General features: G+C 52.1%; 1 protein-coding gene across 1 annotated transcript; it reads left to right on the top strand.

The window, feature by feature from the left end:
• Positions 1-11: 11 nt before the first annotated feature.
• On the top strand, positions 12-12,428 carry RTCB (RNA 2',3'-cyclic phosphate and 5'-OH ligase). Its single transcript, XM_066590164.1, has 12 exons — positions 12-157; positions 2,693-2,771; positions 3,132-3,199; positions 3,301-3,400; positions 6,266-6,422; positions 9,260-9,416; positions 9,672-9,831; positions 9,909-10,084; positions 10,163-10,351; positions 10,510-10,620; positions 10,700-10,819; positions 11,148-12,428. Exons 1-12 carry the CDS (start codon positions 65-67, stop codon positions 11,253-11,255), a joined length of 1,518 nt encoding a protein of 505 aa, XP_066446261.1. The 5' UTR covers positions 12-64; the 3' UTR covers positions 11,256-12,428.
• The last annotated feature ends 6,234 nt before the right edge of the window (positions 12,429-18,662 follow it).

Genomic DNA, 18,662 nt, shown 5'->3' with positions numbered 1-18,662 from the left:
GATGTGACGTCAGAGGCTGTTCCGGTGCCGGTTGGCAGAGTGTGTGCGTGAGGGAGCCGCCACCATGAGCCGCAGCTACAATGACGAGCTTCAGTATCTGGACAAGATCCACAAGAACTGCTGGAGGATCCGCAAGGGATTCGTCCCCAATATGCAGGTGCGCACGTAGAGGGGAACTACAAGCCGCAGCATGTAACAGCTGCCTATTATGTTATCTGTATGCTTTCAGCTCTAGGGGGCGCTGTCATCATGTATTATCTAATACTGGGGTGTAATGTCACATCCTATCCTGCAGGTGGCGCTGCTGCACTGACATATAAAGACAGATGTATGGTTTATGGCCTGTGCAGTGACGTCACATCACCGGCAGATGGCGCTCCTAACCGTCATTTATAACTTATGTAACAGTGACGCCTCCAGCAGCAGAATAGTGAGTGCAGCTCTGGGGTATAATACAGGATGTAACTGAGGATCAGTACAGGATAAGTAATGTATGTACACAGTGACTCCAGCAGCAGAATAGTGAGTGCAGCTCTGGGGTATAATACAGGATGTAACTGAGGATCAGTACAGGATAAGTAATGTATGTACACAGTGACTCCACCAGCAGAACAGTGAGTGCAGCTCTGGGGTATAATACAGGATGTAACTCAGGGTCAGTACAGGATAAGTAATGTATGTACACAGTGACTCCACCAGCAGAATAGTGAGTGCAGCTCTGGGGTATAATACAGGATGTAACTCAGGAGCAGTACAGGATAAGTAATGTATGTACACAGTGACTCCACCAGCAGAATAGTGAGTGCAGCTCTGGGGTATAATACAGGATGTAACTCAGGATCAGTACAGGATAAGTAATGTATGTACACAGTGACTCCACCAGCAGAATTGTGAGTGCAGCTCTGGAGTATAATACAGGATGTAACTCCGGGTCAGTACAGGATAAGTAATGTATGTACACAGTGACTCCACCAGCAGAATAGTGAGTGCAGCTCTGGGGTATAATACAGGATGTAACTCAGGAGCAGTACAGGATAAGTAATGTATGCACACAGTGACTCCACCAGCAGAATAGTGAGTGCAGCTCTGGGGTATAATGCAGGATGTAACTCAGGAGCAGTACAGGATAAGTAATGTATGTACACAGTGACTCCACCAGCAGAATAGTGAGTGCAGCTCTGGGGTATAATACAGGATGTAACTCAGGATCAGTACAGGATAAGTAATGTATGTACACAGTGACTGCACCAGCAGAATAGTGAGTGCAGCTCTGGGGTATAATACAGGATGTAACTCAGGAGCAGTACAGGATAAGTAATGTATGTACACAGTGACTCCACCAGCAGAATAGTGAGTGCAGCTCTGGAGTATAATACAGGATGTAACTCAGGATCAGTACAGGATAAGTAATGTATGTACACAGTGACTCCACCAGCAGAATAGTGAGTGCAGCTCTGGAGTATAATACAGGATGTAACTGAGGGTCAGTACAGGATAAGTAATGTACGTACACAGTGACTCCACCAGCAGAATAGTGAGTGCAGCTCTGGGGTATAATGCAGGATGTAACTCAGGATCAGTACAGGATAAGTAATGTATGTACACAGTGACTCCACCAGCAGAATAGTGAGTGCAGCTCTGGAGTATAATACAGGATGTAACTCAGGATCAGTACAGGATAAGTAATGTATGTACACAGTGACTCCACCAGCAGAATAGTGAGTGCAGCTCTGGAGTATAATACAGGATGTAACTCAGGATCAGTACAGGATAAGTAATGTATGTACACAGTGACTCCACCAGCAGAATAGTGAGTGCAGCTCTGGAGTATAATACAGGATGGAACTCAGGATCAATACAGGATAAGTAATGTATGTACACAGTGACTCCACCAGCAGAATAGTGAGTGCAGCTCTGGGGTATAATACAGGATGTAACTCAGGATCAGTACAGGATAAGTAATGTATGTACACTGTGACTCCACCAGCAGAATAGTGAGTGCAGCTCTGGGGTATAATACAGGATGTAACTCAGGATCAGTACAGGATAAGTAATGTATGTACACAGTGACTCCATCAGCAGAATAGTGAGTGCAGCTCTGGGGTATAATACAGGATGTAACTCAGGATCAGTACAGGATAAGTAATGTATGTACACAGTGACTCCACCAGCAGAATAGTGAGTGCAGCTCTGGGGTATAATACAGGATGTAACTCAGGATCAGTACAGGATAAGTAATGTATGTACACTGTGACTCCACCAGCAGAATAGTGAGTGCAGCTCTGGGGTATAATACAGGATGTAACTCAGGATCAGTACAGGATAAGTAATGTATGTACACAGTGACTCCACCAGCAGAATAGTGAGTGCAGCTCTGGAGTATAATACAGGATGTAACTCAGGATCAGTACAGGATAAGTAATGTATGTACACAGTGACTCCACCAGCAGAATAGTGAGTGCAGCTCTGGGGTATAATACAGGATGTAACTCAGGATCAGTACAGGATAAGTAATGTACATATACAGTGACTCCACCAGCAGAATAGTGAGTGCAGCTCTGGAGTATAATACAGGATGTAACTCAGGAGCAGTACAGGATAAGTAATGTATGTACACAGTGACTCCACCAGCAGAATAGTGAGTGCAGCTCTGGGGTATAATACAGGATGTAACTATCTGTGTTGTACGCAGGTGGAGGGCGTGTTTTTTGTGAATGACCCCCTGGAGAAGCTGATGTTTGAGGAGCTGAGGAACTCCTGTCGCGGTGGAGGTAAGTGATTGCTTCGGTGTCCCATCAGGGGTCGGCCCCCTGCAGTCTTCTCGTGCCGTTCTGCGTTGGGTTCTCCGTTCCTGTTGGCTCTCGGCCGCAGATACGTTGTCGCTCGTTCAGCCTCACATTCGCGGTATCGGTGATTCGGGATCGGACGGGCGCTGGTAACCCGAGCGGTAAGTGAACGCGCCACGATGGTTCGTATGTCGGCAGAGACTGAATGACCAGCGAGAAGTGAACATTCTTGTTCGATCGAAATGCCGCCCACCGCCTGATCGCGGACCGCTTATCGCTCACGGTCGCTGGTCTGGGCGCCGTCTGATGCTCTCCCTCTATAATTGGTCTCTTCTCCTCTTTCAGGCGCCGGCGGATTCCTTCCCGCAATGAAGCAGATTGGGAATGTGGCGGCTTTACCAGGAATCGTACATGTAAGATACATTCTGCTGCCATGCGATTGAAGTGTTTCTGGTCACTGACAGCAAGCAGAGATGTTGATCTGAGGGCGCCGCTGTCTTTTTCTGCTTTGCAGCGATCCATCGGTCTTCCTGATGTCCACTCCGGCTACGGCTTCGCTATTGGAAACATGGCGGCTTTTGACATGGACAATCCTGATGCGGTGGTCTCCCCGGGTACGTGGCACGTGGCACTCTGAGAATGTTAGCCCCTCCCACTCTGCACCATGATGGTGCGCTGCGGGGGGCCGCGGCGTACTGTCACCAGTCAGGTTTGCTGTATACATAAAGCCCCTCCTACTGCAGACTCTTCTCTCTCCTTTTTCTTTTGTGTGTCCGGGGCCGTCCACACGAGGGCCTGCTTTTTGTGGGCCGTGTTGTGTTTTTCAGTGGTGCCATGTGACTTGCTGAAAAAGTTTTTTAACTTTTTTTTTCTTGTGACTGAGCCAAGGGTTTAAAAAAACCTCCTAGTGTTCCGTATCTGTAACCTTTTTTTGTCCCCCGGGGGACTCGAACTTGCAAACCTTTGATCATCTAACCAAATGCGTTCTGCTGTACTGTGACAGACCTTGTATTAAGCTCCTCCCCGCTGCCCGCGAGTGGTCATGAAGTGTGTGTGGAGCGGCATCATGCCCAGCGGGGTACCAGCCGACAGCCACCAGTAAGTGGCGCAGTCAGAGGGGACTCTATAGGTGTCTTGGTCAATGCTGAGACGTCTAAACAGTCAGCGGAGGAGGGGGGCGCCTTCACGTGCCGCATCGGTACCCCATGACCCGGTCGGAGGGCGTCCATGGATTGTCATGGCAGCGCGGAGCCTCCTGGATGCTTATCAAACAGGCCTCCATAGACTAAAGCCAAGATGATTATATACCGCAGTACTGAGGTATTCCGGACGCGGGGATCACAAGACGCTGCGGGACTAAGAAGTGCGGAGGAGATTACTGAAGGTTCATCGGTCATTACAAGGACTTTCTTAAAGGGGTTGTCCCGGCGCAGCAAGTGGGGTTCAGCACTTCTGTATGGCCATATTAATGCACTTTGTAATGTACATTGTGCATTAATTATGAGCCATACAGAAGTTATAAGAAGGTTTTCACTTACCTGCTCCGTTGCTAGCGTCCTCGTCTCCATGGAGCCGTCTAAATTCGCTGGCAGCTTGCTTTTTTAGACGCGCTTGCGCAGTCCGGTCTTCTCCTTTCAGCACGAGCCGCTTCAGTGTGCTCCCCGCTACAGCTCTTCTGCGCAGACGAGCTGTCACTGCTTGGGAGCGCGCTGGAGCGGCCATTCTGTACCATCCTCTGTTAGAGGAAGGTGCAGAGCTGCCGAGCTGTCCGGAGAAGCCGCCCAGCTGTCCCGGTAAGTGATGGGCCGGGGGGGGCTGCTGCTGCGATGGGGGGGGGCTGCTGCTGCGATGGGGGGGGGGCTGCTGCTGCGATGGGGGGGGGGCTGCTGCTGCGATGGGGGGGGGGGGCTGCTGCTGCGATGGGGGGGGGCTGTCGCTGCGATGGGGGGGGGGCTGTCGCTGCGATGGGGGGGGGGGCTGTCGCTGCGATGGGGGGGGGGCTGTCGCTGGGGCCGGGGGGGGGGCTGTCGCTGCGCCGGGGGAACTAGCGCTGGGCCGGGGGGGGCTGTCGCTGCGCCGGGGGAAACTAGCGCTGGGCCGGTGGGGCTGCCGCTGTGATGGGGGGGGGGGGGGGGCTGCGCCGGTTACCTTCTGCCTGGCGGTGGGTGACTGGTCGGCCGTGTTCACTCCAGGGGTCCGGTCGGCGGCTGCGGGGCGTCGTGTTGTCATGGAGACACAGCTGGTAGCGTCTCGGGAGCGCACACGTCGGGCTGCAGCGAGCGGACGGGAAAAGAGCCGGCGGCCATCTTGGGGAAACTTTTATAAGTTGCTGAAACGCTGGAACGGTAAGTAGAAACAAGCTAGAAAAGTCATTTACAGGGGTAATTAGTAATGTATGCTTAATTAGGGGGACTGGGCAAAAAAAAAATTCCACTGCTTCCTCGAGACATCTCCTTTAAGTCTTTAGGAAAACATTATAAAACTGTAGAAATGTGGCGCCGACCGCACTGACCGCACTGACCGCACTGACCGCACTGACCGCACTGACCCGCACTGACCGCACCGACCGCACCGACCGCACCGACCGCACTGACCGCACTGACCGCACTGACCGCACCGACCGCACCGACCGCACCGACCGCACCGACCGCACCGACCGCGGGGCGCCGTGAGGACCGAACCACCAATGGCGCAATTGTCTTTTAGTCTCTCCACACTAAAAGTTTTCACACGTTGAAAGGTACGACTTCTCCCTCAAAAAACAACCCCGTCCGGCCGGGCCAACGGGAGAATCCAACCACGTTACGATGCCCCACAGGCGCGTCCTAATAGGCCTTCGCAAGGCGCCATGATACCCGGGTGGCATTCTCATCGCAGCGGACCCTTAAACCTTCATCTCTGGTCATAATTGTTGTGTTCACCCGTCAGAGGCGCCGCCCTCCACCGCGTATGGAGCGGGCTCAGCTCCCAAAGCCTGTGTGGTGATACCCGGCGTGCCTGGTACATGCACCACGCGGGTCGGAAGGGGTTAAAGGATGGCCAACCCCATTCACTGCAGTGGCACTGAGCTGCAATACCAGACCCAACCTGTGGACACGCATGCGCAATGTCTGGAAGAGAGCAGCGATGTTTTTTAATCCTGGACAACCCCTTTAAGGGTTTAGAGAGCAGCTGGTTGTTATTAAAGGGGTTACCCCGCAGATCTGTTTAATGGGCGTCTCACTGCTGGGACCCCCACTAAATGGGGAACCCCCAGTGCCTCCCAATGCATGGAGTGGTGGTCACACGTGAGCGCTAGCACGACCCATCCATCCATCCAAGGCCTGCTGTAGATAACGGAGTAGCAGCACTCCGGACCCCCGTTCTCCTGATTGATGGGGGTCCCAAAGGCCGGCCCCCACCTATCAGACGCTGCTTCTCCATCCCTGTTGAACTGCCCATTGAAGTGCGACTTGTGTGTTTCTCTCTCTGTCCTGCAGGGGGTGTCGGCTTTGACATTAACTGCGGGGTCCGCCTGCTGCGCACCAACCTGGATGAGGGGGACGTGCAGCCCGTGAAGGAGCAGCTCGCTCAGGCCATGTTTGACCACATTCCCGTTGGGGTGGGATCCAAGGGGGTCATCCCCATGAGCGCCAAGTAAGTACATGCCAACGAGTCGCTGTGGAACCACCTGCAATGTTCTGTGTCTCAGGATCACTGCTTGCTGTCAGTGGATGGAACATCCTTCTTGACCTTTAGAGGCTAAAATCTGTCCCGCCCCGAGACCTCACACTGCTGGGGCTTTGTTACAATTGTATCCCATTTGGAAGATCTCTATTTGCTGTCAGTGAACAGAACCCGCGGACTTGGTTCTGCTTGTTGGTGTAGCGGTGTGCAGTAAACATCTCGCCGGAGTCGTGATGCTGATACTTCAGATCTCCGCTTGCTGTCAGTGAATAGAATCCTTTTAAAGCATGCGTTAGAGCAGGTGCGGCGCTCGTTGCAAGGAGAAGCTCGGCTTGATGGCCCCCTTCACTCCTCATGGGGAAGAGGGGGTGGAGCAAATATGCCGTATACTTGCACCATCCGCAGCGGAAGCCAGCTGTGACTGCCGACTCGCGCTCCAACGATCCCCGCCATTGACCCCTTACAAGCCGCAGACTAGGTTGATTGCAGCGTGTATGAGGCTGACGGGCGGGGGGTTATTACGCCTCGGGCCGCCGTGGTCGGTGGTGAAGAGATGGCGGGTTCAAGTCCCCTAATGGGGATACTAAAAAAACAAGTACAGCGAAGGAGATGGATCCAGCAGCAGCGCCGTCTTCATCCAACCATGTGGGGAGCCTCAAGGTGCCGGCTGCTTCTTGGTCCGGACTCCAAGAAAGGATCCCAAAAGGAACAAACCAAAATCATACATGCGAGCGGGAAGCTGGCCGACTCCTCCATCGCATCCTCAGATGCCTCTGTGTGTCCACAAAGAAGCAACGCTGCGGCCCTCCGCCGGCCGTTATCGAGCTCCATACACACATGTATATATATATACATCACCCATCCACAGGTGCCCCCCCCCCCACATCTGTACCGTCATAGGAGAGCCAGGAGTAGGTCCCAGGTGATCCAAAGGAGGGATCTCTACATGTGGCCATTCATGTTGGGAGGAAGGCTCATAGTGCCGCCAGACTGAGGGCCGTATCCCGCGCCTTAGCTCCTCTGATATGCGGCGCTCTATGGCCAGCGTCTGTTTCTATGGTGACGGCCCGCTGCTTGAAGGAAGGTAGGCGCTATCGTGCGATTAAGGGGCTTGACCCGCGCGTGTGCAGACGCTGAATGGCCACATGGAAGGTTTATGGCGTCTATATACAAATTGAGAGAGATCACCTGGGACCTACTCCTGGCTCTCCTATGACGGTACAGACCTGTGGGGGGGGGACCTGTGGATGGGTGGTATATATATATATATATATATATGTGTGTGTGTCTGTACGGAGCTCGATGACGGCCGGCAGCGGGCTGAAGCGTTGCTTCTGAGGATGCGATGGAGTCGGCCAGTTTCCCGCGAGCCGCTTGAATATATGATTTTGGTATAAAAGAGAAAAGTAAAAATAGTCAAAAAGTGTTAAATAGAGATGAGCGAGCGTACGCAAGTAGGGTGTTTCTGCACTCGAGCACCTCTTTTTTCGAATAACTGACTACTCAGACGAAAAGATTCGGGGGTTGCAGAGGGGGGGGGGGGCAGAGAAAGAGTTCCCCCCTGCTCCACCACGCCTCCCCCCCCCCCCCCCCCCCCCCCCCCCCTCCGGCGCCCTCCGAATCCTTTTGGCTTGAGTAGTCAGTTATTCGAAAAAAGAGGTGCTTGAGTGCAAAAACACCCGAACCGAATACGTTTGCTCATCTCTAGTGTTAAACCCCCAAAATCACTTTTTGCGCCCTTCCCCCCCCTTTGTTTCTCTTTGTTTTTCCTCCGTAACGATTCCCACAAACCGGTTTTGGTTCATTTCTGGTTGTAAGAAATGCAATAAAATAACTTAAAAAAGCCACATTTACCCCCAAATGGTTTCCGCAAGAACCGCGCCCCTCGCAGAGCTCCGCCCACAGGGAAACGGTTTGGGGGGTTTTGACTGCAGCAAAAAAAATCTTAAAAGGGCTTTTTATTGTGCAAAAGTGAGAAAAACTTAAAATCTATATTTCTCTCTTTGATATAATTTCGGTATTGTTACGATCGCACCGAGATAGAGAGCACGGCGCTGATACTGAGCGGAGAGCACGGCGCTGATACTGAGCGGAGAGCACGGCGCTGATACTGAGCGGAGAGCGCGGCGCTGATACTGAGCGGAGAGCGCGGCGCTGATACTGAGCGGAGAGCGCGGCGCTGATACTGAGCGGAGAGCGCGGCGCTGATAGTGAGCGGAGAGCGCGGCGCTGATAGTGAGCGGAGAGCGCGGCGCTGATAGTGAGCGGAGAGCGCGGCGCTGATAGTGAGCGGAGAGCGCGGCGCTGATAGTGAGCGGAGAGCGCGGCGCTGATAGTGAGCGGAGAGCGCGGCGCTGATAGTGAGCGGAGAGCGCGGCGCTGATAGTGAGCGGAGAGCGCGGCGCTGATGCTGGGCGGCGAGCGCCGTGCGCGATCGATGTACAATACATTTTATGCACCCAAAAATAGTACCAATAACAGCGACTCGCCGCGCAAAAAACCTCCCTCCGGCGGCCATGTTGGCGGATTAATAAAGTGATGGGCTTTGAAAAGTGCAGATGACCATCCCCCAAATCTTTGCATCCTTAAGGCCAAAATAAGCCGCGTCACTGAGGGGTTAAAGATCTCTGCTTGCTGTCAGTAAATGTGAAGGCCCCGGACGGTCCGGCGCACAGCTCTGCACTTGTTACAATGTATCAGTTTCGGTAATCTGCGCTTCCTGCGCTGCACTCTCCCCCGCGCTGATACATTGTAACAGCCGGCCGCTGTGCAGGCAGGACCAGCGCTGATCTGTGCTCTTCCCCCAGAGACCTAGAAGAAGCCCTGGAGATGGGGGTGGACTGGTCCCTCCGGGAGGGCTACGCCTGGGCGGAAGACAAGGAGCACTGCGAGGAGTACGGCCGCATGCTGCAAGCCGACCCCAGCAAGGTGTCGTCCAAGGCCAAGAAGAGGGGCCTGCCGCAGGTACACCCCTACTGACTCCCACTTGGTACGGTCACATTGGTGGTCTCTGCTTTGGGGCTCTTCAAAGTCAATCCCACAGTGAATGCGCCCCGTTATCACTTCTGCTCCGGTCACATCCAGAGCTGCATTGTGAGCGCTCGGTCATGAACTGCAGGCACATTGCAGATGGCTGCTGGTATGAGGGAGGATGCAGCTCTGGATGTGACTAGAGTGCATCAGATTAGTGACTGCTTTGTCGCCATGTTTGGCCTGCAGCTCGGCACCCTGGGAGCCGGGAACCACTATGCGGAGATCCAGGTGGTGGACGAGATTTACGACGAATACGCCGCCAAAAAGATGGGCATCGACCACAAGGGGCAGGTGTGCGTCATGATTCACAGCGGCAGCCGCGGCCTCGGGCACCAGGTGGCCACAGGTATGACGCAGTCTAATCCGTTGTTCCCTGTTATCAGCCACTTCTGCGTTAGGTCTTCCCATAATCCCTCTTTCCAGACGCTCTGGTTGCCATGGAGAAGGCCATGAAGCGAGATAAAATTATCGTGAACGACCGGCAGCTGGCGTGCGCCAGGATCTCCTCCCCCGAGGGACAGGACTATCTGAAGGGCATGGCCGCCGCGGGGAACTACGCCTGGGTGAACCGCTCCTCCATGACGTTCCTCACCCGACAGGTAGGAGGATCTGGAGGGGGTGGGGCGGAAGGGGTTAATACTCGGCTTCTGATCCGGGGGCTCATATTTTCTTTTTAGGCGTTTTCCAAAGTCTTTAACACGACCCCCGACGACCTGGACCTCCACGTGATCTACGACGTGTCGCACAACATCGCCAAGGTGGAGCAGCACGTGGTGGACGGGAAGGAGAAGACGCTGCTGGTTCACCGGAAGGGCTCCACGCGGGCGTTCCCGCCGCATCACCCGCTCATCGCCGTGGACTACCAGGTGCCAGTAGGGACTAGCGCCATCTGAGGTAGCAGTAATGGTCGCCACCCCGCGCAGCGTAGGATGGGGTTATAGAGGGAGACCCCACTTATCACCCCCCCCCCCCCCCCCCCCCCCCAAACCCGCCTCTCCTATAACGCTGCATCTCTTCTCTGTAGTTGACCGGGCAGCCGGTGCTGATCGGGGGCACCATGGGCACCTGCAGCTACGTACTGACCGGTACCGAGCAAGGCATGACCGAGACCTTTGGAACCACCTGCCACGGAGCGGTGAGTAGCATCCTCCTCCTCCTGCCCGCGTTGTGATGGCCGAAGCCGATGGCGCTGACATCTCTGTTCTGTCCTTCAGGGTCGGGCGCTGTCCAGAGCAAAATCTAGGCGCAACTTGGACTTCCAAGACGTTCTGGATAAGCTGGCAGACATGGGCATCGCTATTCGCGTCGCCTCCCCGAAACTCGTCATGGAAGAGGTGAGTGGTCTACAAACTGCCAGTGGGGGAACAATGCCAGCAGGCTCCCCTAAAGCCCTGCTCTGCTGGCGTACGGCGCTGCCGATGAGGAATCCGGGTACAATCTGCTGTGTGGCTTATACGGAGGGATTCGCAGTCGGCGTGCGGGGAAGCGTTACAGGACATGATTGGCGCAGATTCACTTCCAATGTCAGAATCTCCCATTCAGGCAGAAGATCCCTAATCTGGCTGTTGTGTATTGGGGCATGGGGCCGGCACTAGGGCCATGTAGACGCCCCGTCATGGGTACATTGTGTCCGTGCGTGACTCGCCTCTATTGTCCCCGCAGGCCCCGGAGTCGTACAAGAACGTCACGGATGTGGTGAACACGTGTCATGACGCCGGAATCAGCAAGAAAGCCATCAAGTTGCGCCCCATCGCCGTCATCAAGGGCTGAGGAGAGCGGCAGCAGCGCCGCGGACTGTAGAGAGCTCAGAGCCATCCCTCAGCCGGCCCGGACCGGACCGATACTGGCGCTCGTTGGCACCATACCCGGATCATGTGACCCCCCCCCCCCCCCAGCATTGTCTTCACCTTTTAATTTAACCCTTACAGCTTCATGTAGGGACTCGGCCCTCCTGTCAATGAAATGAATATACAGAAGGCTCCGGCTCTCACCACCTTTTCCCTTTGGAACCCATCGAACCAGACTTGTGCCTCTCTGCTTGCTGTCAATGAATACAACAATGTTTTTGTTCCGTTCAGGGGCTGGTTGAGCTCTGCTGCGTCCGTCTACCTGTAGCAGGAGGAGGATGGGGCATTTTCCGCCTCTGGCTGTAGATAATGTTTCTATTTACTGACAGCTAGCAGAGATTTTGAAAATAGTGAAGAATTAACACCCAAAATCTGTTAGAAAGTTGCAGACGGTTTTATTACAAGGCAGTCAAGTGACATCAGACTAGACGATTCCTTTGAGTCCTGACCGCTGCTGCAGAGTTGGGATCTTGGCCCCCGTAGTAATATAATTAGGGGTTTCCCTTTTCTCTCGGACCCCTAGCAAGAAGCAAGTGCTGCACTAATTCAGCGTTACCGCCCCCCTTCAGGCTTCCCCAGCCACAACTCCATTCACATGCATAGGAATGGCTGCCGCCCCCTGCACAGCGGGCCCCCGTGCTAGGTTAGGGCTGCAGCGCCTTTATTCTCCCATGGGGGGGGGCAGAGCTCAGACCCCCACCGCTCCTAAAGTGATGCAAACCAGAGACGCACAGACGGCTGAAAACCACAACTGATGCGCAGGAGCACGGCCGGCGTTGGGTAAAAAGCTTTGTGTTTATTGGATGATCCAGGAACAAAGGCCGCGTGTGGGATGGCGCCGGCCCGCTGTTCCTCCATGTCTGTCGGCTTCACCCAACGCTGGACCTTCTCTATTATCCAGTCCAGAGGGATGGTGCATCCATGGGCGGGCCGCTACTTTATAAGCGATACCCCTTTAAATCACGAGCGCAGGGCCCGCTCAGCAGGGTCACATGACAGATATGGCCGTCATCTCCTCTCTAAAGGCTCCTTCACATGGGCATTTTTGCGCGCACAAAACGCAGAGAAAAATAAATGTGCGCGGACGCCTCTTCTATTTTTTCATCTTTTGTGCATTTGAGCACTGTAAATTATAAATGGCCCTCTAAACGTGCGGTCGTCGTGTCGTCGTGTCCCGCGTGCCAGAAAACGGGACTTGAGCACGGGGGAAAAAACCTTGTTCATAGCACAAAAACCGGGTGCGAAGGCGCTGCGCCTGCACATGTGGCCGTATGAAGGAGTCCTAAAGGGGGGTTCCAGTCCGGTTTAACTGACGGCCTATCCCCTGCATCGGTCATCAGTAGTTGGACAGGGTCTGCCTCGCGGGGTCCCCAATCATCAGCTGCACTCTACAGCCGGGGTCGGGGGAAGCGCCGGCTTGACTCCCAGTAAAAGTGATGGCAGCGCTGTGCTGCTTCCCGCTCCTCCCATCATCAGGGTGTCGCATCCAGTCCTTAGCAGGAAGTTTAGGAGAAGCTCGGCGGCCCAATTGATTGCAGTAGGAGTGAAGGCGGCGCTCCCCCTGCTGCTTCTGACCATCGATGACTCTGTGGAGCGGGCTGGATGATCAGCTGATCAATAGGGATCCCGAGCGGCGGACCCCCATCCATCAACTACTGATTGCCTATCCAGGGGCAGGTCAGCCGTTAGACCGGAATACCCTTTTAAGCATTCATTCCATATGATTATGCCGGATCGGGCCAGGTCTCCCCTCTGGGACCTCCTACTAAGAGAACGACATCTGGGGAACCACATCTGCAAAACTTAGGCCACTACATCGACGTAGTAGAGCGGAAAAGCGACCGCACTGAAGAGGGCGATGACCCCTCCCCCGTTGGATCAATGCACTTACTGCAGCAGTCTATAAGCAGAGCAGCCGGCGGCTCCGGACCCGTCTAGATGGGAACAGCAGGGGGGACTTTGGTCACAGCCCCTTCTAAGAAGCAACTTTAACAAATTGTCTTAATCAAAAACTTGTACTGTTTTCTGTGTCCCGATGTGGCTCCTTGGTTACAGACTGGACACACGACTGCAGGCTCTGACTACACGGGATTGTTTGTAGTCTGTTACTATGGAGACGGCTGTGCACACAAAATAGTGGAAGCCTTTTCATCCTGACTGTCTGCATTGGAGAATTAGGCCCAACAATTGTGTAAGTTTCCCCAAACCTTCGGGCAGCGCTTCGGGTTTTATAGATTGAGATGTTTACGGTTGTCGTCGTCTCCCTTATTGTTGTCGGCGTTCATTTTAAAGGGGCTCTTTGTTTTGTTTGGGTTAAGTTCACACAGCAGAATCTGCACCAGTAACTTCTCCAATGGACGGCTATACGCATGGGGGAAAGAAAAGGGACGTGTCGCTCCTTGCCACAAGGTCCACCTGAGGGTTTGCCCATTGACACGGACTAAATGCTCAGGAGAGATACAAGGCTTCGCCATTGATTTCTGTCCTGCATGGAAAAGTTCAATATGGATTCTGCGTGTAAACCTACCTTAGATGGGTGCCTTACCAATAGGCTGATCACAAAGTGTGGGGACCCCCAGTGATCATCTGCAGGGAAACCTGACAATGTGTTCAGTTTCTCTGCAGCACCCCCACAGGATAAATCAAGCGTTACACAGTGCCCATTTGTATCAATGAGTTGTGTGTGATACAAGAGAGGGGGGGTCCTCCAGAGCAAGAGGGACACTTTATAGCACTCCCAACTCTGGCCAAGAGCCGAGGACCCCACAAGAATTTCTCAGAAATCCCCACTGGGGTGAATGGCCATGGGTTCTTCCCTTTAAAGGAATGGGTGTGAACATATGGGATGTCCGAGGGCGCAGCAGCTGGTTTCTCCTATGAGGTTAATAGGAGTAAGTTCGGCTTCTGCCAATCTGTGATGTAATTCTGAGAGGGATCAGGATCGCCCACAAGTCCCATCCCATTTAGGATTGAATAGTCTGCTTTCGCAGGGATGGTTTGTGCTAATAAAAAAAAAAAGTACTACAAGTAAAAATTGAGTCTTTCCTTTTTTTTTTTGTGACACATGCAAAAATCAAATTCCTCAATACAAAGTGATTGTCCAAACCTCAAGCCCATTTTGTTACATGATTGCATTTGTTTTACATGCAGCCACCACTAGAGGGAGCTCACTGCAGACTGATTATACATTACACTCAATAATAACACAGTATGCAGTGAGCTCCCTCTAGTGGTGGCTACAGTCACCACACTGAAGGAGTGCTAGGTCGTCTATCTATACATCAGCATGCTGTACACAGCGGCAGCAGAAAAATAAGAGTGGCAGATTCAGAATTGGGCTCTTTAAAGCTATTTGTTTACTGTAGTTTAGGGGGTACAGACACGTGTCCCTATTAGAGGGCAATGGCCATGCGATCTTACAATAATACTGGCAAAATTGTGGCTTCTGCAGCGTGGAGGACTGTGGCTCTACTTACACATAGTGGATTTTGGTACGTACCCAAAAGAAACCTGTAAGGCACGGACCTCGCCCCACTCAATGGGCAAAAACCGCATGCTGGATTCTGCAGAGAATTGCATTTCCGTGTCAAGAAGTGACGCCTCTTCATGTGGAAATGCAATTATCTGCGTTGGAAATCCACGACGGATTTTGCTCGTTGACGAGGCTAAATCTGTGCCTTAAAGGCGGAGTCTGCCATCTGAATATGCCCTTAACTTGTATCCTAGGACAGACCATTGTCTTTGAGCTAAATGCATCAGCAGATGGAATCTGTTTGTTACAGTGTATCAGGCTGTTTAGCCCACAGATTACCTACAGTGGATACAATTATAACAGACCCCCAGCCGTGAGAAATATTGGGTCTGTATGAGTTTCTAGCCTTTGGATGTAAATGAGGTTGCTGTTCACTGACAGCAAGCATAGACTGTGGTGAGGAATCGAAACCCAAGGTATGCTATAAATTTGCTGAATGTTCCCTTGGCTGTGAGATGTATGGGGTCTGGGTTGAGGGTTCTCGGCTGGTATACCCTGGCATATCCTTGTTATGGGATGTACCATATGACTCGTCCTCCAGTGGAGGTCTCAAAGATTCCAAGTCTAGTAACCCTTGAAGACGCTTGATGTATCCTATAGCTGCTCGAAGGGTCTCCACCTTGCTCAGCCGTTTCTCAGCCAAGTCCTGCGGAAGATGCTGCCTGAGCCGTGCGTAGCCCTCGTTCACACATCGCACGCGTTGCCTCTCTCTTTCATTCCTCTTGCGGATGAAGGCCGGCTCCATGGAATAGTCACAAAGGCCCAGGTGGCTTTGGAAAGGCAAGTAGGAAAAATGGGCTGAGTATCTGCTGTCCCAATATCTGGCAGAGTCAAAGTGGAAGGAGACCCCATAGGTATCTCTTAATGCTGGGTCAGGGTGGTCTACGTGGATACCCCACGGCATGGTCATTGAATGGAATGAAGTCCTATTGAACATATCCTGCTTGCTGCTGCTCATGGTCGTAATGATCAACCAGAAGTATAACAGAAGAGGACAAAGTCCCGTCGTTCTTCACGATGGCTGCTGGGGTGGTCAGTATAAACGGAGGCACGGTTATCTCCTTTGTGAAGCGGAGAACATCTATCAATATTCAAGACGAGACCTGTCCCGGAAAATGTCTGTCTGTCACAATGTGTCTTTGGACAACGCTTAAGTGCTCCCCCAATGATACAAGTTCTGTCTTAGCCAACTAAGTGGACACGAGCTTCATGCTGGGTCTCATCTCAGTCAACGGTTTTATAACCGCTATGTTCCTTCCTTTACGATGCGAGAAGACCAAAGGGTTGGTGGATTGGCACGACCTTCCAACAGGCACAACAGAAGCGGTAAGTCAGCAAATGGATGACCAACTTCTTCCTTTGCTAAAATCAGCAGGTACGGCCTTCCTTGGAGATCGTTCTGCCTTGGCAAACTAAGTAGGCAACCTTTATATTCTGTTCTTTAAGATGCTTCTTGGCTTGGTCTACTATGTGGACAACATCTAGATTGCTTTCTTCATTATACAGCCTGTTTTGGCTAACAAAGCTCAGAATCCCTAAAGTCTGTCCTTCACAGCAGGTCTTATCTTGGCCAACTAAGTTTACAGGCTCACAAGTCCTTTCGTCATGGTGGTCTTATCTTGGTCAACTTAGTGGACAACTTTATATGCTCGTTTACTTCTTCCTTAGGTGGCTAGCTTAGCTGATCCGGTTTCTACACCTTTCTTCACCACAGGTTTTGTCTTTATAACCTCAATGCTCTTTCCTTCTTGCTGCGTCTTTTGGCCAATGAAGTTTGTAACCACTATAGGCCTTCCAATGTTGGTCCTATCTAAGCCAACTAAATAGACCATGTGCATATGCCTTCCTTCATGGTCGATTCTGTCTTTGGCACTTCTGGCCAACTTCTTTATCTCTTTCTTTACAGCAAGTTCTTTCTTTGCCAAACGTAGAGCATCTTAGGAATGGATGACTGGCTCTACAGCCAACTTTCTAGTGGGTACTGTTTTAGCCAACTAAGTAGACAACTTCTATATGCTTTCCATCATGGTGAGCTTCATCTTGGCCGTTCTTTGTGGTCAGCTCTGTCTTGGCCAACTGTGGAAATCTATGGCTGCCTGGGTCCACCCCTACCAGAGGCCACCCAGCAAGAAAAACCAAGAAATCCTCATTATCCACCAAGGTACTTAGTAGGCCATTTAATCCACTCTTAAGAAGTCTTGTCTGTGATCTTTTCATATGAGAAGGCGGTGGAGGAGGAGGAGGTCGTTTCCTTGGAACCTACAAAAAAAAAAGTGCAAAACATAAACAGAAGGAAGATTCCTTATAATCTGCAGTTGTTTGATGTAGGTCCCTCTGCAAGATTTGCAATTTACACATGTAGAGAAATATCATCTAGAGGAGAAGAACCGAGAGCCTTCAAAGGCATCTTGTTCTCCGTCCTGTAACTGCGTAGGGACTGGAAGTGTCTCCAGGAAGTTTGTGTCCTGAGGCTTGGCTCCCACCTGGTGCCCTCATCAGTTCTAACCATTGCCCCATCAGTGGTGCTCTCTTCTCCACCAATTCCAGCTGGGAGTGATATTAGAGGGGTGGCTCCCATCGGTCACGCTTATGGAGATGGTGACCATGGGTGGTGGGGTGAAGGTCACTATCTAATGATGCCTTATGGACTGGTGTGACGTCCTTTGCTTTCACCCTCCTGTCGACTGTATTTTTGTTAACGGCTTTAACCCCTGATGAAATGATGGGTGTGAGGGGTCTGTGTTTACGTCTGCGCCAACGTATTCATTAATGTGGATCATGTGCTCAGCGGGCAGGGGCTGGCGCTGCACAGATTAGGGCGCCTCTTTTATTCCCTTTGTGCTGACTGAGGTTTTATTTGTGGTTATTGGAGATGAAAGGAGCGATGGTCGGCGCCCCCTTTAATTTAAGTTGAGGTGTAAACAGCATTTGTGAGGGTAGAGATGATGGCTTTGGTATAAGCACTGGGCTCACGGGCGAAGGCGTCCATGGGAAGGGGAAGAACAGGCATGGTGGGATTCCAACTAGCAACAGACCCCTCCGATCCAACATGTAAGGAGGCATAATGAGCAACGCATGGATGCTGGCGTTTAAAGGGGCATCCTAGTAAGCTCTTGGGACGAGATTCCTAATGGGTGCAGCCAGTGATCCACCTTTATGGGAAGTGACTGAGCCTTGCACAAATACCCAGCAGATAATGGGATATGGTCTGCTGAGCCGTGTATCTAATCCTATCCTGTGTGATACAGTCTGCTGAGCCGTGTATCTAATCCTATCCTGTGTGATACTGCCTGCTGAGCCGTGTATCTAATCCCATCCTGTGTGATACTGTCTGCTGAGCCGTGTATCTAATCCTACCATGTGTGATACTGTCTGCTGAGCCGTGTATCTAATCCTATCCTGTGTGATACTGTCTGCTGAGCCGTGTATCTAATTCCGTCATGTGTGATACTGCCTACTGAGCCGTGTATCTAATCCTATCCTGTGTGATACTGTCTGCTGAACCGTGTATCTAATCCTATCTTGTGTGATACTGTCTGTTGAGCAGTGTATCTAATCCTATCTGTATGATACTGTCCGCTGAGCCGTGTATCTAATACCATCCTGTGTGATACTGTCTGCTGAGCCGTGTATCTAATCCCATCCTGTGTGATACTGTCTGCTGAGCCGTGTATCTAATCCCATCCTGTGTGATACTGTCCGCTGAGCTGTGTATCTAATCCTATCATGTGTGATACTGTCTGCTGAACCGTGTATCTAATCCTATCCTGTGTGATACTGTCTGCTGAGCCGTGTATC

The sequence above is a fragment of the Eleutherodactylus coqui genome, chromosome 2 (assembly GCF_035609145.1).
Source record: "Eleutherodactylus coqui strain aEleCoq1 chromosome 2, aEleCoq1.hap1, whole genome shotgun sequence".
Taxonomy (NCBI): domain Eukaryota; kingdom Metazoa; phylum Chordata; class Amphibia; order Anura; family Eleutherodactylidae; genus Eleutherodactylus; species Eleutherodactylus coqui.
Note: the sequence above shows the minus strand (reverse complement) of the source record. Positions and strands in the feature narration are given on the sequence as shown.

Bases quoted from the DNA above. Each gene is read 5' to 3' on its own strand.
- RTCB (XM_066590164.1), top strand. From the start codon at position 65: ATGAGCCGCAGCTACAATGACGAGCTTCAGTATCTGGACAAGATCCAC. The intron at 9,417-9,671 runs GTACACCCCTAC...TTTGGCCTGCAG, and splicing joins AGAAGAGGGGCCTGCCGCAG to CTCGGCACCCTGGGAGCCGG. The intron at 10,085-10,162 runs GTAGGAGGATCT...TTTTCTTTTTAG, and splicing joins TGACGTTCCTCACCCGACAG to GCGTTTTCCAAAGTCTTTAA.